The 26691-nt window shown below is 49.4% G+C and overlaps 1 protein-coding gene across 1 annotated transcript in view; it reads left to right on the plus strand.

The window, feature by feature from the left end:
• The window catches only part of APCDD1L (APC down-regulated 1 like), a 56692-nt gene extending 36272 nt beyond the window's left edge, over positions 1-20420 (plus strand). Inside the window, exons 2-4 of the mRNA XM_003277495.4 lie at positions 8705-8843; positions 11825-12377; positions 17971-20420. Of these exons, the coding sequence (XP_003277543.1) occupies positions 8705-8843; positions 11825-12377; positions 17971-18735 (1457 nt within the window). The 3' untranslated portion in view covers positions 18736-20420. The remainder of the gene's footprint in view (positions 1-8704; positions 8844-11824; positions 12378-17970) is intronic.
• Positions 20421-26691: the final 6271 nt, after the last annotated feature.

The raw sequence follows: 26691 nt of genomic DNA on the forward strand, positions 1-26691 counted from the left end.
ACATGCATGCTCCATCCTTGAGCTAGAGCTCTGCTGTCTAATCTGGCAGCTGCCAGCCACATGTAGTCACAGGGCACCTGAAATGTGGCCTGTCTAAATTGAGTTGTGCTATAAGTATAAAATATACCAAGTTCTGAAGACTTGGTATGGAGGGGAAAAAGCACATAAAATATCTCATTAATCGTTGTATTTGTTACATGTTGAAATATAGTACTTGGAGCCGGATAAAATATATCATTAAAATTGATTTTACCTGTCTCTTTTTAGCTTTTTTAATGTGGCTACTAGAAAACATGCACCAGTAAAATCACGTGCAGGGCTAACATTTATGGCTTGCATTATGTGCCTGTGGAGCTAGTGGAGCCTTTCTGGGGGGTGCAGGACCATGTCAGGATCCTGGTTTCATTAGGGCAGGTTCCAAGGGTGAAAAGAGGCTTTAAAGCAAAGCACCTGGCATTCGCTTCTTAGGCCAGACCCAGCCCATCTAAGCCTGTGACAGGATCTGATGCTCACACACCAATCTCCCTTCACCTACTTCTCTTTCCTCTCTACCCGCTTGGATTAGCCTGGGCCCCCAGGAACTCCCTGACTGATCACCCTTTTGCCCTCAGCCAGATTCTTGGCAATCCCAACAGCTGTAAACCTTCTCTTTCTCCCCTCCCGCTTCAAGCCTGACTCTAACGGCCACATCCTGAGGGGTGGGAGAAGGGTTAACAAGGAACTCACACACGTGCTGCTATGGACCACAAGCCATTCATTCATTCAATGAAAAGCAGTCATTATAAATAGCATTTATTGAGCACTTAGTATATGAAGGCATTGTCCTAAGCACTTTCCATGACTTAACACAACAAATATGTATTGGGCATCCATCAGGCACTGTGCCAGGTGCTGGAGAATCAGCAGTGAGCAAGAGAGATGAGGAACCAGCCCTCATGAGGCTGGCAGAGTAGTGGAGTCACAGTGAGAGGAAAGGAGAAATGAGGGAAGGGAAGGGAAGGGAAGGAAAAGAGGGAGGGAAGGAGGGAGGATGGAAGGAAGAAAGGAAGAAAGGAAGGAAGGAGAGAGAAAAGAAAAAGTTAAGAAGCCTAAAGTGACAGCCCACTAGCAGTGAGCACACCTAGCACCCAGATCTTGGTTTCTAAACACCATTTTCCAATAAAAGGAATCAGAGCTCCTTGGAGAAATGGCCAGTTTCAGGGATGGGACTGAAAAAAATACAAAATGAGCCCAGAAGATCTTCTGGCACCAGGAAATGAGGAAGTACTCCCCCCAAAATGACAAAGACATACAGAAAGGACACCAGAGATTAATAAGAGGAGCTCCCAATGGCCAAATCAGGGACAATTTGAACAACAAAATAAATAATGATAGTAATGTGTTATAACCAATAAAGTAAAATAAATATTCAGGAGTTTATAGTAATATAATAATTGAATAAAAAGATAAATGGGATAGAAGGGACAGTACATCCTTACAGCATAATTACAGTTAATAAACTCAGAAAGAGCCGGGCATAGTGGCTCATGCCTGAAATTCCAGCACTTTGGGAGGCTGAGGCAGGCAGATCTCTTGAGCTCAGGAGTTCAAGACCAGCCTGGGCAACATAGTGAGACCCCCATCTCTAAAAACGAAAACAGACTCAGAAAGAGTGATGGAACTAGAGAATGACCATTTGGAAAACACCACCAATAATAATTGTAGGCAAGAATCATTGACAGTTATCAATAGATGCTAAAATTAGTGGGGAAATGTATAATGAAGTACAAGATACTTCCATTATCTCTGAGTATATCCCCATAAGGTAATTATTAATCATAGAGAGAAAAGTAGTAACTTAATAGTGGAGAAACGTGGTAGATGCCTCCTTAAGCAAGTGATCACAGTCAAGATCACCAGGAATGGGATGATTGCCATGGTGTGCCTCCTGAGATGATGCACTGGGAAGGATACACCATCACTTCCACAACATTCTTACCAGAAACACACGAGTGGAATTTACTCATGAAGAAACATCAGACCATCCCAAACTAAGGACACTACAAAATAAGAGCCACTACTCTTCAAAAGTGTCAAAGTCATAGAAGACAAAAAGAAAAGAAATGTCTCAGATTGAAGGAGACATGACAGCTCAATACAATGTGGGGTCCTGGATTGGATGCTGGACCAGAAAGGGGACATTAATGGGACAATGAGTGAAACTTGAATTAGGTCTGTAGACTCATTAAGAACACTGCATCAATGTTAACGTCCTGGTTCTGATCATTGCACAATGTCTGCGTAAGATGTTAACCTGTAGAGAAACTGGACAAAGCATACACTAGAACGCTTTCTACCACTTTTGCAACATTTTTGTAAGTCTGAAATTATTTCAGAACGAAAAGTCAAAAAAGTAAACCGAAGTCAGAAAGCAGATAATAAATGCCATATGTGATGAGTGCTGCACAGGAGAGAAGAGAATAGAGTGAACAGAAGAGGGGTGCCTGGAAAGGATGTGCTGCCAGGAAATGCCATTTATGCTGAGATCTCCGTGAAGATGGAGTGCCCAGCACAGAGCAGAGGATGGAACAGCACAGGCAACAACCTCAAGGCAGCCAAAGGTTTGCCCTTTCAGCACTAGGGACTCACAGTGGAAAAGCACGGTGGGATGGGGTGGATGATCTGGTGGTAAAAAGGCACCCAGTTTCAAAGGGCTTCAGAGGCCACACAAGAAAGCTTGGATGTTGAACCAAGTGCACTTGAAATCATTGAAGCTGAAATCATTGAAGTTGTTGGCCATTGTATAAATTTCCATCAAGACACTTGGGATAGTTTGAAGTTATACTCTCATGTGAGCCTATTTGATTAATGCCAGTCTCTCCAGGAGAACAGGAATTCTGACCATCATGTGCAGCCATATAGACCCAGAGTCCATTTCAGTTCCAGGCATACAACAGGCATTCAATAAGTATTTGGGGCCGGGCACAGTGGCTCATGCCTGTAATCCCAGAACTTTGGGAAGCCAAGGTGGGTGGATCACGAGGTCAGGAGATCAAGATAATCCTGGCTAACATGGTGAAACCCCGTCTCTACTAAAAATACAAAAATTAGCTGGGCATGGTGGCATGCACCTGTAGTCCCAGCTACTCAGGAGGCTGAGGCAGGAGAATTGCTTGAATCTAGGAGGTAGAGGTTGTAGTGAGCCGAGATTGCACCACTGCACTCCAGGCTGGGTGACAGAGGAAGACTCCGTCTCAAAATAAATAAATAAATAAATAAATAAATAAATAAATAAATAAAAATGTTTGTGTTGGGGAGAAGAAATGAATGAATGATAGTTGGGTCACCTGGGGGACCTCAATTTTGGATGGCCCTTGTTACCTGCTGTGGGTTGAATGTAACCCCCCAAAAAAGATATGTTCGAGTCCTAACCCCCAGTACCTGGGAATAGGACCTTATTTGGATATAGGGTCTTTGCAGATGTAATCAACTTAGGATGAAGTCATACTGGATTAGGATTAGGGTGGGCTCTAATCCAGGGATTGGTGCCTTTATAAAAGAAAGGAGAGGGAGATTTGGACACAGGTGCAGACAGAGGAAACACACAAATAGGGATGAAGGCCATGGGAAGATGGGGGTAGAGACCGGCGTGATGCAGCCACAAGCCAAGGGACACCTTTGAGCCACCAGGTGCTGGGAGAGGCCCTACACACACCTTGATTTCAAACTTCAGACTTGCAGACTCCAGACTGGGAAAGGATCGACTCCTGTTGCTTCAGCCACTCAGTGTGTGGTCTTTGTCATGGCAGCCCTGAGACGCCAAGAGGCTCTCCTTTTGGGTGCCTCAGGTAAGGTGACGAGTTCACCTTGAGCTGCTCCTCCCTCCGTCTTCCGTGCACCACCTTCAGGCCATTTACCACACCCACGAGTCCCTTGTACATCTCCTTATTAAATATGATTTTATTAAAATATTTAAGGAAAATAATTATAATACCTAATATTTTAGTATCAAGTTCAGATCAATCCCCTTTTTAAAACTCAGTCCTCAGAAAAACGGGTCATGCAAGTACAAGGTTGTTATGATAACTACCGCCACTTTTAACACCCTCTAAAATCGATGCGTGACTGTTGGAGTACGAAGTGCTCGCGTCGCGCCTAAAATCACCTCACACCCCACCCTGCGTTCGTTCGTGCCTTGCTTCGAGAACCTCAGAACAAGCAGACTACAAGAGAAAAAAGTACTTTTCTTTTGCTTTTTACCCCCAGAAGAAAGGTACCTGAAAAGCTGATATTTCCCCATCTGCTCTGGCTACAAAGCTCACATCTTTTCTCCACCCTCTTCTCTCTTTGATCCACACTGCGTTTTTCGTGATCTTTGAAGAAAACATAAATTGTGGCCCCAGGAGTGAAGCCTCTCTAAGCCTCCACTGTTCATCTGCAAAATGGAATAACCACACCCATCTAGGAGAATTGCTGGGGAAGGGAGGTAAGAGAAGGGCACAGAGTGTGGGATTCCATCTTTATGAAATATCCAGAATAGGCAAATCCGCAGAGACAGAAAGTGGAGTCATTGTTGCCGAGATCTAAGAGGAGAGGGGAGCGGGAGTGACTGCTGATGGGCACAGGGTCCCCTTTTGAGGTGATGACAACATTCTGGAATGAGATCATGGTGGTGGTTGCATGATATTGTGAATGTACTAATGCCACCAAATTGTTCACTTTAAAATGGTTAAAACGGTGCCTGTTTTTTTTTTTTTTGAGACTGAGTCTCACTCTTGTCACCCGGTCTGGAGTGCAATGACATGATCTCGGCCCACTACAACCTCTGCCTCCTGGGTTCAAGCAATTCTTCTGCCTCAGCCTCCCGAATAGCTGGGATTACAGGTGCGCGCCACCATGCCCAGCTAATTTTTGTACTTTTAGTAGAAACAGGGTTTCACCATGTTGGCTAGGCTGGTCACAAACTCCTGACCTCAGGTGATCCGTCCCCCTCAGCCTCCCAAAGTGCTGGGATTACAGGTGTGCGCCACCGTGCCTGGCCAAAATGGTACCTTTTATGTTAGGTGTATTTTACTAGGTGTATTGTTGTGTTTTATTTGGCTAAGAAGCATCTGTCTGTGGAGGAGTGACAACGGCCAAGTCCCTCCACTGCTCTGAACCACAGTTTCCTCATCAGCAAAATGGGTGCATTGACGGAACCCATGTCACGGGTGGTTGTGTCAATTACACCTGTCAATCCTTTGGGCTCTGCCAAGATACTGACACGCTGCCCCTGGGAGGGCTCAAGGTCATAATGCAGATGAAGCACCTGATCTTGGGCCTCCCAGAATGTGTGCTCAGGAGACGCTGGGCACCATTTGATGATCTCAAGACATTCTTAACCAAGTGCCCACACTTATGGGTGTGTTCAGCGAGTGTACTTTCCCTGGAAGGTCCCAGACAGGTCCATATGGTATTTGTTCATGAGGCCTGTGTCTGGTGCTCTGATTCAGGATAACACATCGGCCTCAACCAGGTCATAGTTTAAGCTCCGGTAGCCTGGTCTGAGCAATTGGGAACTCTAGATTTAATTCTGCAGGTAATTTGAACGATGCTATCTAATTTCAAATGTCCCTGCTCTTATGAATGCAAAAGCAGCATAATTTTTAATTAGTGGGTAAACAGTAAATAATGAATGACAGTAAGTGGACACCACTGTTAATTAAAAATCCATGGTTGATAAAAGTCAGTTTGGTCCATGCATTTAACTCCGTCTATCACTTCCCCGCAAAAAGTTGTGTAACCCAACCCACCGCACCAACTGCTTTCAGCTATTATTTCTTTAGTTAAGACTTTTTTGAAGGAAGAGAAGGGGGTGGGGGAAGCAAAGAAAATCCAACATCTACCCCAAGAGCTGTGTTGGAGAAAATGTCATGGAATCGTTTATAATTGGCTAATTTTGTTTTTGCAACCTTGAAGTTGAGACTTCACGCATGACCAAGAGGCGACACGATGCTCCTTAAGAGGTGCATCTTGAGGAGCTCTTCGCATTTGTGTGTACATGTTCTGAAGGCAGCAACACTTCGCTGTATCTCAGAGTCTCCCAACATAATTAAATCCCGATTCCTCACAGAAAAACAAGATAAACTAAAATGCACTCGGCAGAAACACAGGATCTGAGGATTCACGACAAAAGGGCCATCTAGTCTCAGTGATTTCAGGGAGGGTGCAGAGAAAAAAAAAAAAAAAAAAAGCCTTGTTTTCTTTTGAACAGAAAAACATTTCCTCAAGAGCCCGAGTTTTGTGGAAACAATGACAAGATAATTTGCAGGGCCCCCTCACTATTTTACTCTGAAACGTAAGCCTGATTTTCCTACCAGGCAAATATTGCTGACCCCTTTTGATCCTTTTCCTCGCTCTGTTTTCATCCATTCCCCCAAATCAACACTTTTGGACAGGTTTCATTGACACTGAAGATGTTCGAATTAACCTGCAGAATTGAATCCAGGAAACCCAGTGTCTTCTGAAGAAGCAGACTGCAGAAGCCCCACATGCACGAGGTGTTGACACTGACGTGCACCTGTCAGCTCAGGACTCCTGGCGAGTTGTATGGGGATCTGGCCCAACTTTGGTGCCTACCTACCCACTACAATGTCCTGCCACAAATTCCCGCAAAGTAGACGTGCCAAGTTAAGACAAAACAACCACAGCCTCTCTCTTTCAAGATCCCACTGGCATTTCATTCACTTGGCAGAGTGGCCCCGAGTGCTGATGAGTTGGTGTGGGGACACACCTTGGCCCTGGCTGGGTGGCTATTTGTTTTCATTTCTCATATTTGTCTAATTAAAGCCAATAAATCAGTTGCAGGATGAACCAAGATTACAACAGGGACCTAGGGCTACACCAGCATTTGTACTCACGCCTTCATTTATTCAGTTGGCCAATGTTTGTTGACTGCCCTGCGTTTTACCCTGTCTCCAAGCCAGCCCCTTTTGTGTTCTCTGGGGATGTCAGACAAGCACCGGTGAGGCCGTCACACCCCGAAGTCCAACAACCTGGGCTCACATCCTGGCTTTGCCACATCCGGGTGGCACGTGCCCTGTGGAAGCTGAGCCCATCTCTGAGCTGAGCCTGTTTCTCTGCCCATGAGAGGAAGATAACGCTAACACCGACTCCAGGGTTATTGCAAAGATCAGATGGGAATAATGTATAAAAGAGCAAGGGGTCCACACCCAGTTAACAGGTGCCGTCATCCCCCTCGTCATCATCAGCATCACTCCTGCCTTCTCAGCTGATCACTGGGGACCCTAAAAGTCTCCAGATGCAACCCCCAACCTCAAGGGAACTGAGAAATCCACTCCGCCTCATTTTCCTAAAATACCCCTGGGGCACAGAGAGTTTGGGGTCAGGCAGCTCTGAGGAGGCAGTGGGGGGGCCCTCAGCTCTCCTGAACCCCTGCTGGGAAGGCCTGCCTGCAAGGCCAGGAAAGGGACAGAACACGCCATCTGCTCACTTCTCAACTCAGCCCCCAACCCCTCCCAAGGCCTCCTGAAGTTACTGCCAGGCCCCCACATCCCCTGGACTGGAGCCCTAAGACTCAGCCCCTCCTGACCCACTCCAGCCCCAGGCTGGATGGGAAGAGATATGCTTGGAAGCTTTGCTGCAGGAGCTGGGCCTCCAGGGCCAGGCCAGCGCCCCCGAGCACAGCCCATGGCTGGAGTATTTGGACGCAGCTCACTGCCGAGCTTCCCACAGCATCCCGTCATCTGGGCCATCTCAAGCCCATCAGCCCTGAGTGGAGATGACAGTTTCTGGGAGAGCTGCTGCTCTTTAGCAGCTGAAGGTCTTGGCACTCTCGCCTCTGAGCAGCCCGAGAAGAGATCGTGAACAGCCCCACGCCCGGGCTTCACTTGTCTCCAGGCCCAGCCAAGCTCATCTAGGGGTCACTCCAGAGGACCTGGAGCTTGTGCTGCAGCGCCTGCTTCCCGTGTCCATCTTCCAGTCACCTTCCGCCCTGAGCCCAATTCCTCCCCTGGTGTCTGGGCTTAGGGATGAAGCCCTGAAGAAGGGCAGGGCCTGCATTGTTTGGCCTCATACCTCGGCCCGGGCCTCTGCAGCGGCCATGCACTCTTTCATCTGCCACATGCTCACTGAGCACCAAATAGATAGCAGGCGCCCAGCACCAGGTGAGACCTGAAGCGAGTGGCCTCGAGGGGCCTGCTCTGTGCTGGGAGAGGCCAAGCAGCCCCCAGGGCTCCTTGGTGGAGGGGAGTGGTCTGCTCTGGGGAAGGGGTAGGGCCCCACTGTCCCCAGCACCTTGGGTCCTGAGTCCAGAGTACCCTTTGTCCAGAAGCGTGGGTCCTTCAGCCACCAGCGGGCAGGACCCGGCCACGGCTGACGAGCCCGTGGAAGGTCTGGGCTTCTAAGCGTCTGCTCCACGCGTAGAATTCTCAGAGGCCTCCCGGCCCCAGAATCTGGGACGGTCTCCATTTAGGAGGCTTGGGTTCCAGGGTGATCACATCTGGGAACCCAGGAGGAGATGCGTCGGGGAGGCTGATTCTAGGATCCTCACTATGGGGAACCCATCACTGTCTCCAGAACTGGGGCACCCTGGGGATGGGGCTGCGATGGAGGTTGCGGGGCGGCCCTGCCTGGCTCTCTGTGGCCACAGTGGGGCTGGGAGGGCAGGTGGGGTGGGTGTTCCTGGGGCATGCTGGGGTCTTACCCAGGTCTGTCTGTTTTGCAGCCCACACCGCACCGGCGGCTGGGGAGGCCGGGGGCAGCCGCCTGCGCTGGGAACCCCACTGCCAGCGGCCCTTGCCAGATAGAGCGCCCAGCACTGCGATTCTGCCCCCACGCCTCAGTGGACCTTGGATCTCCACGGGGTAAGACTTCAGGTCATCCTGACCATGGGCCCCTGGACTGGGAGATTTCTACCTCTGAGACTCGGCATCCAATCTTTGAAATGGGCATAATTCACATAGTTATCCAAGAGGCCTTCTACCTGCCAAGCTGCTGGCGATGCTTGCCTCCCCTCCCAGAGTGCAGTGGGAGGCAGGGACTGTGTTGGGCATCATGTCCATGGGCAAAATCCATTCAACACCTTGAGCGCCTATTATACAAACCTATTACGAGCTAAGTGCCCGGGGTCAGCAGTGGGACGTGCACTCAACATGCGAACACACAAATGAATAATATAAACTTGAGATTGCACTAAGCTCTTCAATGAAGGAAATAAAACCAAAGATGTGATAGCAAGTGACCTGGAGGGTTCTCAAGAGTAATCAGGGGAGGCTTCTTGGAGGTGGTGACATCAGCTGAGAGCTAAAAGGAGAGGAATCGGCCATCTAGAGAGCCAGGGAAGAGCCAGGCAGAGGGGGCAGCTGATGAAAGGCCCTGGGGCAGGAAGTGGCCGGCCAGGGAGAGCCTGGGTGCGCCCATCTAATTCTGTCTAACCTGACAGGCTCACTCGACATTTCAGAGGCTCAGTTGCTGCTTTGCAGCCAATGGACTTTGCATTTTCTCCTCATCTGTGGTGCACAAACCCTACAGCAGCCAGCTGAGTCCCCACTCCTGGGGCACGGATCGGGGAAAAGGGAGGCTGTGGCCCCCTTCATACTTGGCATATTCCTCTTTCCCCCAACATCCCCTCCAGGCCAGTTCCATTCTGGGGTCAAGGACTGGCCTCTCCATGTCCTTCCTGTACCTCCTGAGGTCAGGCAGAAACTCCCGACTGCCAAACATCTGCTAGCGCTTTGGGTGGAGGAAGGGGACATGAGTCCTTCAAGGCCACTTCGAACGCATTTGCAGGCTCAGCCAGGCTGCACACAGCCCCCACGCCCACGGCACAGTCCAGGGGGGATCCAGGCATCCACTCGCCAGGGTCACCCAGACAGAACTGGGGTACAGGAAGGGGGGACGCTGGTTGTAGGCTGCTTCTGCCCCAAGATAGTAACATTCTGGAGCAGTTCTTTTAAGAAATTTCTTCTAGAACTTTCTTCCTTGAAAGTGCCCTGCCATGCTCTCCAGACTGACCTTGCTGCTTCCTGGGAGAAGAGTGGGAAAGAGCTCGGAGCCTGGGAACCATCGAGAGGTCCAGTGTGACCTACTGCGTCCTCTTGGCAAATCTCCCCTCTCCAGGCCTTGTCTGAGACCCTCAGGGGTGTGGCTCAGCCCTCCCTATTTTTAAGTACCTATACTAGTATTTATCATTTTCTGTAAACCAACTTGCTTTTATTTGCTAAAATATATTCATTTATTTTTACAGCTTCATTGAGGTGTAATTGGCATACATTGACAGTGTAATGTGATTATTTTTAAAGAAAACGTAGTCTTTTCCTGGATATGGGGACCAGAGCCACTTGTCATAAATTAAAGGTAACTGAAAAATTAAATTCAATGAAAACAAAACAACAGAAATCCTCTCTAGATCTGTTGCCAAACCAAGGCTCTGAGTTGCTCTCTCTGGGAGAACAGGGAGGTTGGCATTAAAGACACATTAGCTCTGACCAGGGAATTTCCCCTCAACATTATCAAAAAGATGGAAGAAAAGAAAAGGGAATTATTTCCTTGCTGGGTGATAACATGTTTCCTCTGCTCCAACAGCCCTGGTACAAAAAATATCAAGAAAATAGGCTGGGATCACGCTTGTAATCCCAGCACTTTGGGAGGCCGAGATGGGCAGATTGATTGAGGTCAGGAGTTCAAAACCAGCCTGGCCAACATGACGAAACTCCATCTCTACTAAAAATACAAAAATTGGCCGGGCATGGTGGCACATGCCTGTAATTGCAGCTACTCGGGAGACTGAGGCAGGAGAATTGCTTGAACCCAGGAGGCAGAAGTTGCAGTGAGCCGAGATTGCACCAGTGCATTCCAGCCTGGGTGACAAAGTGAGATTCTGTCTCAAAAAAAAAGAAAGAAAATAGCAGTACAAGAGGGTACCTGCTTAGAGTAAAATCGTGAGGAGGGTGCCTGCTATTTTTCCCCTCTGACTTCATCCACCGTCCACCCCACCTGCGCCCTCAGTGGGAAGTCCCAGAGGCCTCCTCTGCCCCATCCCCGAATTGACCCTGGGTCTAGGAGTCATTTCTCTTTCTTCTCCCTCCAACCTCTTCCCCTGGATCTGTTTGTGTCACCAGCAAACGGAGTCTGGGGCCAAGTCCAGCCCACTTCTCATTTTTGTAAATAAAGTTTTATTGGCACACAACCATGCCCATCCATGTACATATCATCTATAGCTGCATTAGCTCTACAATTGCAACTTTGAGTAGTTGCAGCAGAAACCACCCAGCCCACAAAAACAAAAATATTTATTACCAAGCCCTTTACAGAAAAAGTTTGCCGACTCCTGGTTTATATCTATAAGCCCTGTCACAGGCAAGAATGAGACCTGGTCAGGGCAGTGAGCCTAGAGAAGGGGGAAACAGGACGGGCCACCGTCATTCCCGATCACTACTCTCCTCTCCCTCCATTCACTTAGCAAGGACGGGGGCGGGCGCCGGACGCGCTCTGGGCCAGATGCCCAGAGTCCGGCGGGGGAGGAAGCAGGCACGGCATCCCGGAGCTCCCAGGCCAGTGGGTCCCCAGATGGTTGCAAAAGGGCCTCCAGTAGGGCAATTCGGATTGAAGGAAAGGAGAATGAACTAGAAGGCTTGTGTTGACGCCACGAGGCATCCAGTGCAAAGCCCCAGCCTCAAGGGTGGCTGACTGCGAGCAGTGAGGGAAACTGAGGCTGGGGGGGCCCAGGCCTGAGCTGAGGCCTAAGAGGGGAGTTGGGGGGAGAACGGAGCCCAGCCCAGAGGGGAGAGGGGCTCGCGGCGCAGTGTTCGCTCCGCACCCAGCCCATCTCCTCCCACCCCTGCAGCTGCGAGGTGCGCCCAGGACCGGAGTTCCTGACCCGCGCTTACACCTTCTACCCCAGCCGGCTCTTTCGAGCCCACCAGTTCTACTACGAGGACCCCTTCTGCGGGGAGCCTGCCCACTCGCTGCTCGTCAAGGGCAAAGTCCGCCTGCGCCGGGCCTCCTGGGTCACCCGGGGAGCCACCGAGGCCGACTACCACCTGCACAAGGTGGGCATCGTCTTCCACAGCCGCCGGGCCCTTCTCGACGTCACCAGGCGCCTCAACCAGACCCGCGCCGGCCGGGACTGCACGCCGCGGCTGCCCCCAGCCCGGGCCTGGCAGCCCGGGGCGCTGTACGAGCTGCGGAGCGCCCGGGCTCAGGGGGACTGTCTGGAGGCGCTGGGCCTCACCATGCACGAGCTCAGCCTGGTCCGCGTGCAGCGCCGCCTGCAGCCGCAGCCCCGGGCGTCGCCCCGGCTGGTGGAGGAGCTGTACCTGGGGGACATCCACACCGACCCGGCAGAGAGGCGGCACTACCGGCCCACCGGCTACCAGCGCCCGCTGCAGAGCGCACTGGTGAGTGTGTGTGTTGGGGGGGGGGGGGGGGGGTGGTCTCGGCGTGGGGGAGGGGGGCGAGCTCGGAGCCCAACCCCGCAGCTTTGCAATTGCGATCTGGGCCTGCCCAGGGCTCTGGCTGCCCGGCTGTCATCACTGCCCCTCCCCACTCTGGTCCGCGTGCCTCAGGACATTTGCGCACCCTGTTCACGCTGCTGGAGACATCTTTTTTCAGCCTTTACAAGGCTGGCGGGCCTCTGGTCGGCCTTCCCACGCTGGTCCTCCCCAGCCCCTGTCCTCGTGGGCACTACAGGATCTCATTTCTGCCCCTGCTGGGCACAGAGGCTTGGGTGGGTGTCCCCCTCCCTTGGTTCTCGGCTGAAATATCCGCTCCAGTCCCCATTCTACTGTTGCCCGTTTCCCGCGAGTGACCTTGCCAGTTCTCAGCCCGCTCTGAAGCTCTGTTGGTGACTTGTTTATTGCCTCTCCCTCTGGCGCTAGGTCCTTCGCAAGGGTGGGGCCACAGCGGGCACCTAGCACGGGTCAGGCCGACAATCAGGACCAATAAGTGTGGATGGATGAATTAGGGAGAAGGCAGCTTTCCTCCAGGGCGCCGCTGGGGCTGCGCACACCAGCCCAGATGCCACCCCCTCGAAATCTCAGTGCGAGCCTCACACTGGCCTAGCCACACAGCCACTGGGGCGCCGCCCTCGCCCACTCCCAAACCAGACGGCGAAGCCACGTGGCCTGGACTTCTTGTGAGTGGGCCGAAAGGGATCTGTCAGGTTTGGGTGGAGCCTGGGGTTCTGCATTTCCAGCAAGCTGTCTGGGGTGTGGGGAGGCTGCAGGCTAAAGGAAACCGCCCTCTCTTTAGCATGTTGCCCCTTGACTCCAACACGAATTTCATTTAAGCTGATCAACCTAGATTTTAGATGAAGCCATTGCACGCATACCATCCTAATTTGGGGAGGATCTAGTAGCCCCCCCAACACACTTTTTTTTTTTTTTTTTTTTGCCAGATGAGCAAACAGGCAGAAAGAAACATAACTTTACTGTATAATGGTTCCTGGCACATAGCTCAGAGCCTGGCTCCTACAAGGGTGTGGACCTAGGACCTTCCCAGTGTCAGAGACCCCTCTGGTGGCTGGTAAAGCCTAAGGACCCCCTCCCCGCCCCCGAGAAAATCTGTTCTTAAAAAAAGCATAAGAGAAAATACGTGGGATTTAAATGAAAACCAGTTCTATTAAAACCGTTACCCAAGTTTTAAAACATCAATTTGTGATATAGAGAAACGATAAATGTGAAATCTTTATTTGCCCTCATTTCAAAGCAGGGATGACTGCAAACCATGTTTCCAGTACCTGCAACGCTGTTACTGGCATACAAAGTCAGAGGTTCTGCTGACGCTACGGGGGCTCGTTGCCTCCATTTACAATGAGAACAAATGTTAACTTTTATTAGTGAAAGGTTAGGGAAAATGAAGTTGAGGTTAGCATTTGAGGTGAAAAACTTCTGTACAAGGCACCCAATGCGTATTTCGTGAGTGCACAAATGAGCAGGTGGAGGGAGGACGGATGAATGGGTGTGGATGGATGGATGTGTTCAGCATCCCCATGAAGATCCCCCTTGGAGCCCTTAGGCAACCTTCACATCATTCAGCATGTATTTGTTGCCTACGGTGTACTAGACACTCAAGGAACTAAACCAGATGAGGCAACTTCTCACCCCTGGTAGTACCAACTTGTCACTGCCCCAGTGTGGGAGCACTGTGGATGAGACAGACCAGAAGCCTGCCTTCCTCCCCTTCCCCCACCCCCTCCTCCAAACTGAGGATCTGGGTAGCAGAGGAGGCGCACGACACGAAGTTCTCATAATCAGAAAATCAGCCTCAGAGTTCTTTTTATGACCTCGAAATTATTCCCTTTTTTGGCAACCAATGTTCTAGGCTGGTCTGGCGTTAATCCTACTTAGTTCAGAGAAGGCGCTAGCAGTGAGTTGATTACCGGCCGCCACCACCTCATTAGGAGGGGAAACTGCTCTGAATGCAGAGAGGACAGATCCCCGGGGGCTGCGGGGGCTGGCAATTTCATGCATCCCCAGGCAGGACTCTGGGGCCATGGCTATCCCTGCCCTCCCTGCTGCCTGGCCAACCTGGGTGGCCAATCCAGCCTGAAATGTGATTGAGAAGCAAAACACATAGAAATGTATGCAGAGATGAACAGTGCCAGATGTACAGACATTAAATGAAAGGTCTGCTCACCAATGGCCCCTCTCCTTGGGGGGGGAAAAAAAAGAAAGAAAGAAAGAAAGAAAAGACAGATAATTTCAAAGAAGGAATTGCTGCAGAGAAATCCCCAAGAAATGAATCAGTTGTTGCCTTAAGCTCTCTGGGGCCCATGCCTTGCCCACGACCCAAACCAGATGGTAAACATGAACATTTTTAGAAGTTAATTTAAAACCAATTTGATCCCCAAATTCATTGCCTGGGTATAGAATCCTAATCAATCAGCCAACACTGGACCAAAATTATCTGAGCCTGGTGTCACCTCTGGGGGTTAATTAGAAACTGTTTTGTGCTGTTTGAGAAATAACTTTATGTAACAGGCTTAAACGAGTAAGAGTTTGGTTTCTGTACAAGTGTGAATTCTGCCGGCTGGGGGCCTTGTTTATTAACGCATGAGACTTCAGACCTCTGCAGAAAGATGCCCAAAAGATTTCCCATGGAGCCGGGAACCTTGTTTCACCAGCTTCAAAAGCACCATAGAAGGAAATGCTTTTTCTCATCCCTCTTTCACCTTAAAAGTTTGCTGGTTCTCAATTTGTTTCTGCTCTGCAGAAAACTGCTCACCCCAGATTACCAACTAGCATCCCTAAATGTCCTATCTGCAGAGAATATCTTTTGTTTGTCTTTTGTGGTGGGTAAGGACAGCTCTGGGATTATGTTGCTGTAATGCATTATGTCTTCTCAATATACATTAGTGTGACAGGTCAGAATGTGGGTTAAAATGCCAAAATTAGAGTTGACTCTTACCAGCCGGCATCCCAATCACCAACACTCCAGCTAACTATCAAGCTTGCTTGCTCCCATCACAAACATTTTTGCAGCCATTTGCTAGCATTTCAGAGAACCATCAAGCTCTCTGGGCCCAAATCCCCATAACCAAAGCCAATATGGTCTCCGATATTACATAAATCAAGGAAACGTAAGGTTCACTATAGAAATAAAAAATAACAGCTTATAAAATGTGACACCCCACCCCCCCAAAAAAGAAACTGTTCTCAATCATCTAATATTTTCTTTCTAAACCAGAACTTCTAAGTGCCACTTGTCTGGCATGAAACTCACTCAGCAGTGCTATGTGGAAATCTTTTGGGATTTTTGCGAGAAAAAATATATTGGAGCTAATTTCCCAGCTGGGCCCTCAAAATGCCCCCTTCCTGTGCCTGTCCTGCCTGGACTGCAACTCTAAGTTTCCTTCTGGAATGGCCACAGCAGGAGATGTTTGCTTGTTCTCACATCAGCTTTGACAAGTTCCAAGGCCATTTACCTTCCAGAACGGTGCTCTGGCCTAAAGTCTGGGCAGCAGCTTCTTTTTTAGAAATAAAATAGGAGAAGGAGAAGAAGGAGAAAGAAGGAAGAAGAAATCTGTATCTCATTCCTTTTTAGTATCTGCTGAGCTTTTTCACTCCAAAATACAGACTACTCCCATGCAATTTGGTTTAGCATCTGTTTCCTGTTAACGTGTGTTACGGTAAACCCAGCCGACGAGAGTTTGTAAGGCAGAGACAACTGTGAATAAGGGCAAAGATAGAGGAAAACCAACTCAGCCTGGGACAAGTGAGGGTGTGGCGGCACCTGAAGACCCGAGTGTGGCCGGTTTTCCCTATAACAAATAACACGAGAATGAACATCTTTGAGCCACAGCTCTTTACGAGATTTCAGCTATCTCCTTTGCACAGACTTAAGCAATGGGCTTCCAAAGACATAATTTTTTTTTTTTTTTTTTTTTTTTTTTTGTGAGATGGAGTCTTGCCCTGTCACCCAGGCTGGAGTGCAATGGCACGATCTCAGCTTACTGCAGCCTCTGCCTCCTGGATTCAAGCAATCGTCCTGCATCAGTCTCCTGAGTAGCTAGGATCACAGGCATGTACCACCACACCTGGCTAATTTTTGTATTTTTTGTAGAGATGGCATTTCACCATGTTGGCCAGGATGGTCTTGATCTCCTGACCTCGTGATCTATCTGCTTTGGCCTCCCAAAGTGCTGGGATTACAGGGGTGAGCCACTGCACCTGGCCTTTTTTTTTTTTTTTTTTTTTTTTTTTTTTTGAGATGGTGTCTCACTCTGTCCCCCAGGCTGGAGTGCAATGGTGTGATCTCAGCTCACTGCAACTTCCACCTCCCAGGTTCAAGCAATTCTCCTACCTCAGCTTCCTGAGTAGCTGGGATTATAGGCATGTGCCACCACACCTGGCTAATTTTTGTATTTCTAGTAGAGATGAGTTTTCACTGTGTTGGCCAGGCTGGTCTTGAACTCCTGATCTCAAGTGATCTGCCCACTTCAGCCTCCCAAAGAGCTGGGATTACAGGTGTGAGCCACTGCGCCTGACTCAGACATATTTTGATGGCTTTTGATCCTTGTTGCCATATTCACTTTCCATGGGGTAGGTAGAGCAAATGATGCACACCTTCCACTGTGAGATTTCTAAAGACAAAAATCCTCTATTCTCTACCTGTAGGGAAGATGTAACCTGCTATGAGCACAGGAGAGTGGGAGCTCAGACAGCCGGGTGTAAGCCAGGTTGCATTTCAGCTGGTCTCTGCTACTTCCAGGCTGGACAACCTGGGCAGCCCAGCCGGCCCTCTGGGTCTCAGCTCCCTCAGCTATAACATGTACCAGTTGCCCAGGAAGTGCTTAGCATAGTTCCCGGCACTTCAGAAACACCTAGAAGAGTGAGCTAGAAAAAATCAACTTTCACGGTCAAATTCCAGGACCAAGCAGACTGGGCATGAGCAAGGACAATTTCTCTCAGGTCCCAAGACGAAGGCCACCTATGCTTCCATTCATTTCTCACTTATTCATGCAACAAATATGTGCTTGCTGTGAGCCAAGCCCTGTGCGGTGGGGATGGGGTAGCTGCAGAGACAGTCCCAGCTTTCTAGGGCTTTTTAGGACTGTAAGGCATGATGCATTCCAGTTTGATGAGGGGTGAGGGGTAGAGAGAAGAGAGTCTCAGGGGGTGGAATGAGGAAGATAAAAGAGGGTGGCATGACAGCCCTGAGGCCCACCTTACATGGGGCATTCGGGAAAGCTCTCTCTGGTGCCCAGCTGAGACCTAAGAGGTAAGAAGGAGCTGGCGGGGAATTCCAGGTGGAAGAGACAGCAGGAGACCCAAGGCCCGGGGGAGACAGGGGCTGACCTCCATCAAGGAGGCCATCCTGGCTGAAGCAAAGAGGTCATCCTGACTGAAGGCAGGGAGTGAGGAGAGAGAGGAGGGACAGGCCGCACCTCACCCTGCCTTGACACCCCTACAAAGCTGGGGTTCCTTTCCAGGCTGCAACCCAACTTCTCCATGTGGGACAACCACCGTTTTTCTGTTTGTCTTTTGCCAGCACCACGTGCAGCCGTGCCCAGCCTGTGGCCTCATTGCCCGCTCCAATGTGCACCACCCCCCTGTGCTGCCGCCCCCTCTGGCCCTGCCCCTGCACCTGGGCGGCTGGTGGGTCAGCTCGGGGTGCGAGGTACGCCCAGCGGTCCTGTTCCTCACCCGGCTCTTCACTTTCCACGGGCACAGCCACTCCTGGGAAGGGTATTACCACCACTTCTCAGACCCAGCCTGCCGGCAGCCCACCTTCACCGTGTATGCCGCCGGCCGCTACACCAGGGGCACGCCGTCCACCAGGGTCCGCGGCGGCACCGAGCTGGTGTTTGAGGTCACACGGGCCCATGTGACCCCCATGGACCAGGTCACCACGGCCATGCTCAACTTCTCGGAGCCAAGCAGCTGTGGGGGTGTGGGGGCCTGGTCCGTGGGCACTGAGCGGGATGTCACAGCCACCAATGGCTGCCTACCACTGGGCATCCGGCTCCCGCACGTGGAGTACGAGCTTTTCAAGATGGAGCAAGACTCCCTTGGGCAAAGCCTGCTCTTCATCGGACAAAGGCCCACCGATGGGTCAAGTCCCGATACCCCAGAGAAACGTCCCACCTCCTACCAAGCACCCCTGGTGCTCTGTCAGGGGGAGGCCCCCGACTTCTCCAGGCCACCGCAGCACAGGCCATCGCTGCAGAAGCACCCCAGCACAGGGGGTCTTCGCATAGCATCCCTCCCACTTCTGCCCCTAGTTCTAGGGCTGGTCTTCCTCCACTGGCTGTGACATTGGACTTGACATCAGGATGGCGGCTCTGGACACCCATTCAACCCTTCAGACTCCCTCCTGGTAGCTGTAGGGAAGGAACCATTCTCCTCTGCTCTGTCATGGATGGATGCACAGCCCCACTGCTTCCAAACTCTGCCTGTGTCCCATGTGGCTCAGGGCATGAGCTTAACACCTGCAAAGCCTATACCACATCCCGCAGCCCGGGTCCCCAGTCATGCACTTGGACGCGGCAGTGATGTTCATCGCTACGTGAGTTTCTAAAGATCACTCCCAATTTTTCTACTTTCCTCATCCTTGGCAGCTCGCCAACAGGTGCAGTCAGGGGGCCACACGGAAACCCCCCCATCCCATGCTCCCCGCAGTTCTTCCCATCCTGACCCTTGGGATTCCAAGACGGGAGCAAGAGGAGACCCTGAGGCTCTGCCTAGGGACGAGGCCTACTGTTCTGCCATGTCTGTAGGTTGTTGTTTAAAGATTATTAATTTGAATTTAGCAATACGATCTCTAAGTGGTGCCATGAATTAAAGATGCCACTTCGGGCTTTCAGTGCTTTTCAGCTTTTGGGCAAAGGGCTTGTGTCTTCAGGGGCAGCTCAGCTTTCCTGAGTCGTGACTGCTGGCATTCATCTGCATTTGCCTGTGCTTCTGCGAGTCGGACCTCAAGCTGCCAACACTGCGTGTGGATAAATCCAGTTTTCCCGAGCCAGCATGCAAATGAAGAGGACTCCATCTAAGCTGAGAAGCGTGGCCTCCCCAGAGCAGGCTGCGACCTCCAAGCCTCCCTGGCCCAAGTGAATGCCAGTGTGCACCAGGCTGGCTGCTGGGGGCAGGTCTTTGGAGGGGAGCAGCGTTGCCAGCCTTCTGGAAGTAGTTAATAGTAACGACAACTGTAACACTAACGTGCTCTGCAATTCGCCCTGCCCAGCCATCCTCGGTTGCCGAGATTTCCTGTGCTTGCCTGACAAAGGAAGAGAATCTCTGAATGTGTATCTTTGGACTCACCCTAGGGAGAGGTCAGGGTCGCCAGGCTACATGGTGACATCTGGGCAGCTCCGCCTTGCCCAGCCTCCTTGCCATAATCCTAATATATTGGTGTCCTCTGCTCAGAGGGGACTGTCATCATGGTGGGAACAGGCTGTGCCTCTCTAGGGACTCTGCCCGTGTTCCCAGGGCCTCATCTGTACACTGTGAAATTAACTGGCATCCTGGTGGGCCCAAGGGCTTTCAGGACTGGGGGCCAATGACTCACCCCCTCCTTCCTCCTCCTGATCCCTATCTCTAGCTCTTATCACAGATTTTGAACAATGGTCTGTGAGGTTAATGATGCTTTCAGAGGGAAGCCCTTTTCCTCCCTGAGACTGTGTGGGGTTCAGTCAGCCTGCTGAAATTGCTCCCACTTATTACCCATTCTTCTTCTTAAAAAAAATAAAAGCCCACCAAGTTAGTATTCTCTGTGGGTCTCAGACAGCTACGAGTGTTCCTGGCATATTTACCAAAGTACAAGAAATCATTACATTATTTACGGTCTCAGACTACAGCACGGTGAGGGGAGCTCCTGGTGGGGATGTCGGTGGGTGTCGATGATACGTCCACGGCTGAGCAGGTCTTGTATCCGAAGCTTGAAGCAACCATGCCACCATTTATCATCAAATTTGAACCTTTTAATAAAATTAAACAGCCTGAGAAATGTTCTTGCTGGTTATTAAAATCAACCAAGGGAATTACAGTTCTAAAGAAAGGAAGTGGAGTGTCTTCCAGAGAATGTGTGAAAGAGAATAAAACCAGTGGAGGTAAACCCCAGCTGTCAGTTCTGCTTTCATGCCACTGCCTGTCCTGCTGAAAACCCCCCAGGGGCTTCCACTGCACTCAGAATAAAAGCCCGACTTCTGGCTCGCTGTTGCCTGCAAGGCTCAGCCAGGCCTCCTCATGCCCCGGCCACACTGGCCTTCTTTCTGTTGCTTGATCACAGGAGCTGTTGCTGCCTTGGGGCCTTTGCACAAGCCCTGATTTCTGCCTAGCCTCTCTTCCCCCAGACCTTCAGAAGTTTAGCACTTTCTTTTCAGTCAAGTCTCAGACCAGATGTTATCTCCTGAAGATGTCACCATTCACATCCCAAAGGGCAGCCCCCTTTCCCTGGTCCTTCTGTCAATCCATTGCATCAGTTGTATGTTCTTTGTCATGAAAACTGATCACTGTCAGAAATGACCTTATTTGCCTAGAATGTAAGCTCCAACGAAAAAGACTCGGCTCTGACTCGCTTCCTGCGATCTTTCCAGAAGGGTCCAGCGTGCCTGGTGCATGGTAGAAACAACTTCAATAAATATGGCTGACTCAGTAAATGTTGGTTATCCCTGTTAAGCCTCACACTGAGACCCGTGAATGGATCACCTCCATCTACCAGATTCAGCCACCTTCGAGAGGCCCAGCTGAGTCAGTTGCGAGGACACTAAGGCACAGAGAGGAGAAGGGGCTGGGCTCCACAGCCTGAGATCCGGGCCTCTGTCTCACAGCCCGTGGGCTTGGGGTGTCCTCCTGACTCTTGGAGGGAATGGGATTCCTTGATTTTATTTGGGGAAGGCAATTTAGTGTTGCTTTGTGGGATGCAGCATGAGCCATCCCTAATGAGGAGGAGTGTGTTGAGCAGGACAGCAGCTTCCTGGATCCCCTCAGTTGGACTTAGTTGCTCTCTGCTCGCTGGGGCTTGTTAGTTTGGGGGCAGGTGATGCTGCTCGGAGCTACGAAGGCTGAAGAAAGGGCAAGCATCCCTTTTCTCCCAGGCAGAAGGTCAGGGCTTCCAAGACTCTGGGCTGGTAAAGGAAGGGGTCATTTTAGAGGCTGAGGGGCTGAGACTCTCTGTGTACAGGGCCAGAGGCCCATGGGCACCAAGCCTTCCTTCCAGCCCTTTGCTCCCGCCCCTTAAGTCTCTGCCCTTCACATAAAACAAGAGAGCGCTCTCATCCACAGACAGGGAGGAAAGCCCAGAGTCCTATTTCCAAACAAAATTAATGTTCTCCACTGCATGTTCAGTCATGTTGAAAGGTGGGGGGTGGGTGGGAAGCCCATGCAGTTGATAATTTCATTGTGCAACTCCCAGGAGAGCAAATGAGCTGTTTTTCTTTAATAAAAAGTTGAAATTGTATACAGCTCTCAGAGGTCCATTAACTAACAGATGCTGGTTATCAAAAGAAGCTCTTTGCCTTTCACTAAGCACATCTTTTTAATCTCCCAGCGGTGCTACCGGGCTGAACAGCAGTGTGTGGCTTGGTGACGCAGGCCCACCAGCACGTGGCCCTGGCCTGTGCATCCTCTCCTGGGGACACAGGTGACTCAGACACGAGGGGCTGGAGCTTTCTGACGCAGAATGTAGCACTGCATCAGGGCCTGGTCAGGGCTGATTCATACCCATTAGCATCGCAGACCGGAGCCAAGCAGGGAAGAGCTGTTCCCACTTCAAGAGGGGACTTGAACAGTAGCGTGCAGCCTCCAGTCCGCTCCTGATGGTTCTGAGAGACTGAAAGCCTGCTCCTTCTCACACACACAACCCCCCTTAAATGGATGTTAGCATGAGCACAAATGACCTGTCGACATTCCCTAAAACCATCCTTCCAAGCTTCCAGACAGACTCTCCTCCTGCCCACCTGAAACCTCCACCTGCCATTTCGGCCACAGTGGCGTCCTTGCTCTCCTGCAGTCCCATGGAACCCAGACCCTCTCAAGGTCTTGGCTCCAGCTCTCCCTCACCTGGAAGGCTCTGCCCACCTCACCCCTGACCACCTCAAAGATAGCACCCACCACAGCGCAGTCACTTCATCACAGCATTTGCCAGTGGCCGAAATCTGAAAAAAATCCTGTTTGTTGGTTTTCACCTATTGTTAGCCCCTGTCCTCTAGAATGAGCTCCTTGCCAGCAGGGTCCTTGTCTGTCTTGTTCTCTGTGGATCCCCAGTGTTAGAATGGTGCCAGGCACATAGTAGGAGATCAATAAATACCACTTAAAAGAGTACATGTTCCGAGACCTGACTGGAGACTCCGAATTCAAGCAGCAAGATCACACCCACACAACTATACTGGCTTGAAATTTTGACGTTGCTGACTTTTTTTCTAATCAGATGGGCAGAGCAGAACCTAGGCCTGTGAACTTGAGGACATCTGTTTTCTAGTAGCCAGGATATATCTAGAAAGGCATTGAAGACCACTGCTCTCCCAAAATAGGAGGCCACAGGGTCTGGTAAGAGGTGCCTTCAGACTCCACCTCAAGCTTCTCATCCCCCAAAGGCCAGGGAGACTGGGAGAGCCCCAGCCTCACACAGGTACCCAAGGCTTTCCTTTCTTAGTTTTGGAGCCTCCATCTCCCCCACCCCCCAACCTGCCAGCTTTAGTTTCTTTATCAATAAAATGGGCTGAAACCTGATGGTTCCTGGAGCCAACCAGCCCCAACACCAGTTATGGGAAGACCCAAAATAGTAAGTGATTCAAATGTAATCAATAATGTATTTTGAGAGAAATGGCAAAAAAAAAAAAAAAAAAAGAAAGAAAAAAGAAAAAGCTGGGTGTTGTGGCTCACGCCTGTAATCCCAGCACTTTGGGAGGCTGAGGCGGGCAGATCACGAGGTCAGGAGATCAAGACTATCCTGGCTAACACGGTGAAACTCCATCTCCTAAAAATGCAAAAAATTAGCCAGGCATGGTGGCAAGCACCTGTAGTCCCAGCTACTCAGGAGGCTGAGGCAGAAGAATCACTTGAACCCGGGAGGTGGAGGTTGCAGTGAGTGGAGATCATGCCACTGCACTCCAGCCTGGGCAACAGAGCAAGGCTCCGTCTCAAAACAAAACAAACTCTTAATAAGGATGGGTCTTTGTCCTGTGATATAGTATGTATTTCCTAGAGGTTATTAATAACCTACTACTCTCACTCCTGCGTTTGGCATTGTTTTTAATCCCTCAGGAGAAAAAAAATTACCAAAACTTAGGTGGTCACTACTTCTGGTGAAATCAACTGCCTGTTTAGTAAAAAGACCCACAGACATTTGCTGAGCATCCATTATGTGCCAGGTGCTATGCTGGGTGCCTTGGAAGGAAGGCCTTCCCAACTTCCAGCCAAGATGGGGCAGGCAGACACATGCCTTTAGCTCCACTTCCTTCTGAAGTCCCAACAAATTATGGGAAAGAATTAAAAGGCACAAGATCACAGGAATAAACAGAAAAGGAAATAAGAACGTAGCCAACAGGAGATGTCAGCAAAATTCTGGAATCTGGAAAGCTGATGGGTAATTTATCACTGACAGGAGATTAGAGAAGGTGGAAAGCAGGTTGGTCAAAGGGCACAGCTCAGAAGCAAGTCCACTTGTGCCATGAATCCCCCTAAGTCTTAGGATATGGTGGCCCCAGGCATGGCAGAAGCCAACAGAACAGTAGGGCTAAAAACAGGAGGAATCTTTGAAATGTTTTACAAGTCTGTAAAAGGAATTCTACTCCTAGTTCCCATCCCTAACCAATTTAAGAAACCAAAAGTTTAACCCAAAAATCTTTGGACTTAGGGACAGCCCAGGGCAGAGTATCATGCTAAAAATTTAGATACAGGTTAAGTATCATCCCCAGTATGAAAATTCAAGATCCAAAATGCTCCGAAATCCACAACCTTTTTTGAGTGGTGACACAATGGTCAAAGAAAATGCTCACTGAAGCATTTTGAATTTTGGATTTTCAAATTAGGAATGTTTAACTGGGAAGTACAATGTAAATATCCCAAAATCCAAAAAAATCTGAATTATGAAACACTTCTGGTCTCAAGCAGAACAACATACAAAAAATACAGAACAACAAAAAAGAACAAAGCAACAAAGAGCTGTAACATCCTCAGTGAAAAAAATATACACATACATCTTGGAGCAGGTTGCTGTAACAAAGAATAACTGGAAGAGAAAGATGTCTGGAAAATTATGTTAGCAGAAAAAAATCAAAAGAAGGTTGGAAATTAAAGTTGAAGAATATTCCCAGAAATAAAAAAAGAATCGGGAATTAGAATGGCACTCGATTTCTTAAAGGAAACACTAGAAGCTGGAATCAGTGGAACAATGCTTCCAAAATCCTCAGAATGATTTAAACCCTGTGTTTTATACCCTGTACAACTATCAATCAAGTGGGAGAGCAGAATGGGACATTTTCAGATATGTAAAGTTCTCAAAAAAATTATGTCCCACATACTCCTTGCTCAGAGATCTGCTAAAGGATGTGCTCCCCCAAAATGAGGTAGCAAAACAAGAGAGAGGAAGCTAGAAATCCAGAAAAGAAGGGATCCAATCCAGAAGAGAGCAAAAGGAGTTCTGAAGATGAGAGTGAGTGAAGGCCCTGGAATGAGAGCTGTGCAGTAGGCTTAGATAGCAGTCAGTCCAGAGAGGAGCAGGAGAACAGAGAGCTCCAGGAGTGATCTAAGAAAACCAGAAAAATCAGATTGCCTGAGGTGTTGTGATTGTGCTGAGGTTTACACTTCTATTAGGGTCTGGGCTGAATTTGTGATAGATACATAGGAAACTAAGCAAACAAAACACCAAGATGTAGTAACTCCAGGAAAACAAAGGATTACACATAAAAGGGAAATATAAGCATAGCACATCCAAGGTACAGCTGTAAACAATATCTCAGTAGTCTTAATCATGCAAAAGTGTACTGATGTAGCCAAAAATTCTAACATGACTGAGAGGGAGAGAGAAGGAATTCTATGCTTGGGATGTGGTTGGGAGAAAGATTATTAGAGCTAAATCCCTATCTTCCTTAGGAGGAAATCAATAGATAATATATAGAAGCGAAAAATCAAGAAAAAGTAATATAACCACATTATTAGGACATGTAGATGTTAATATCAGAAGAAACAGTTCAATGTGCTAAACTGGCTACCTCTGGGAAGAGGTAGCCCAGGGCGATATGGGCCTGCTGCTTTTCACTGTGAGCCTGTTATAGCTGTTTGGCTTTTTATATTATGCACACAAAATACTTTGGTATAAAAAAAAATTGAAAACACCACAAAACCAAACCCAACAACAACAAAACTTCGAACTTCCCCTCAAATTGCTTTCAGTCCAGTAAAGGGCAGACTGTGTTAACAGAGGTTTCGAATGCTCTGGGAGGCGAGGGTGGTGGAGCACAGAGGGCTGAGCAGAGCAGCCAGGCCCACTCATGGGAGAACAGAGCATTCGGGAGTCTGAGCTTCTGGGAAACAGGAGGAAAAGTGGGACCATGCCAGGGCCCTAGCCGCAGGCTGCCAGCCCTTCCTCACACATCAGCTGGGTGAATATTCTAGGGTAGTTTTCTCATTACTAACGGAGAGTATTTTCTTTAGTGTGGAGGCACTTTTAGGACCAACAATGTGACTGCAGGGTGGGGCTAAAATATACAGTGGGTCTTGGTTTGACTTTAAAAGCTTCTTGTCTTCCCTACACATTTCTTTAACATTTTTTGAAGTGGCATAAAGGTAACATTTTTCAGAAAGTCCATAACACTAATTTTGTGTTTCTCCAAATTTGTACTATTTTCTTCTTTGAAGTGATTTTAGCAGTCAAACATTGCTAAGAAAACAGAGGCCAAAGTTCTACTTGGATAAAAAGAAAACTCTAGACTCGTAAGTGCAATTTCTGAGAGTATTTTCAGTTTCTAATGGGGCATGTCACTCCCATTACTCCTTGGCAAATTATCAGGTAGCAGGTTTTGTCTTCTAATGCACTAACCAGAGATAATGGCAAATCAGTGTGGTCACTTCTTCACAATAGCTCCTTGTGTTGCTGTTTAGAAAACTCCTTCACAGTTCAGGTTTTAACGCTTCAGGTTTTAACTCTTTAACGACCACCACCATTTTTCAGTCTCTCTTACAGAAGCTCTCCTTGGTCTGGGATGCTGACATTTGCCTCCCCTGCATGTGAAGGCCATGGTTAAAAGGACCCCAGGGATGCAAGAATGACATG

The sequence above is a fragment of the Nomascus leucogenys genome, chromosome 13, assembly GCF_006542625.1.
Source record: "Nomascus leucogenys isolate Asia chromosome 13, Asia_NLE_v1, whole genome shotgun sequence".
In the NCBI taxonomy this organism is placed as follows: Eukaryota; Metazoa; Chordata; class Mammalia; order Primates; family Hylobatidae; genus Nomascus; species Nomascus leucogenys.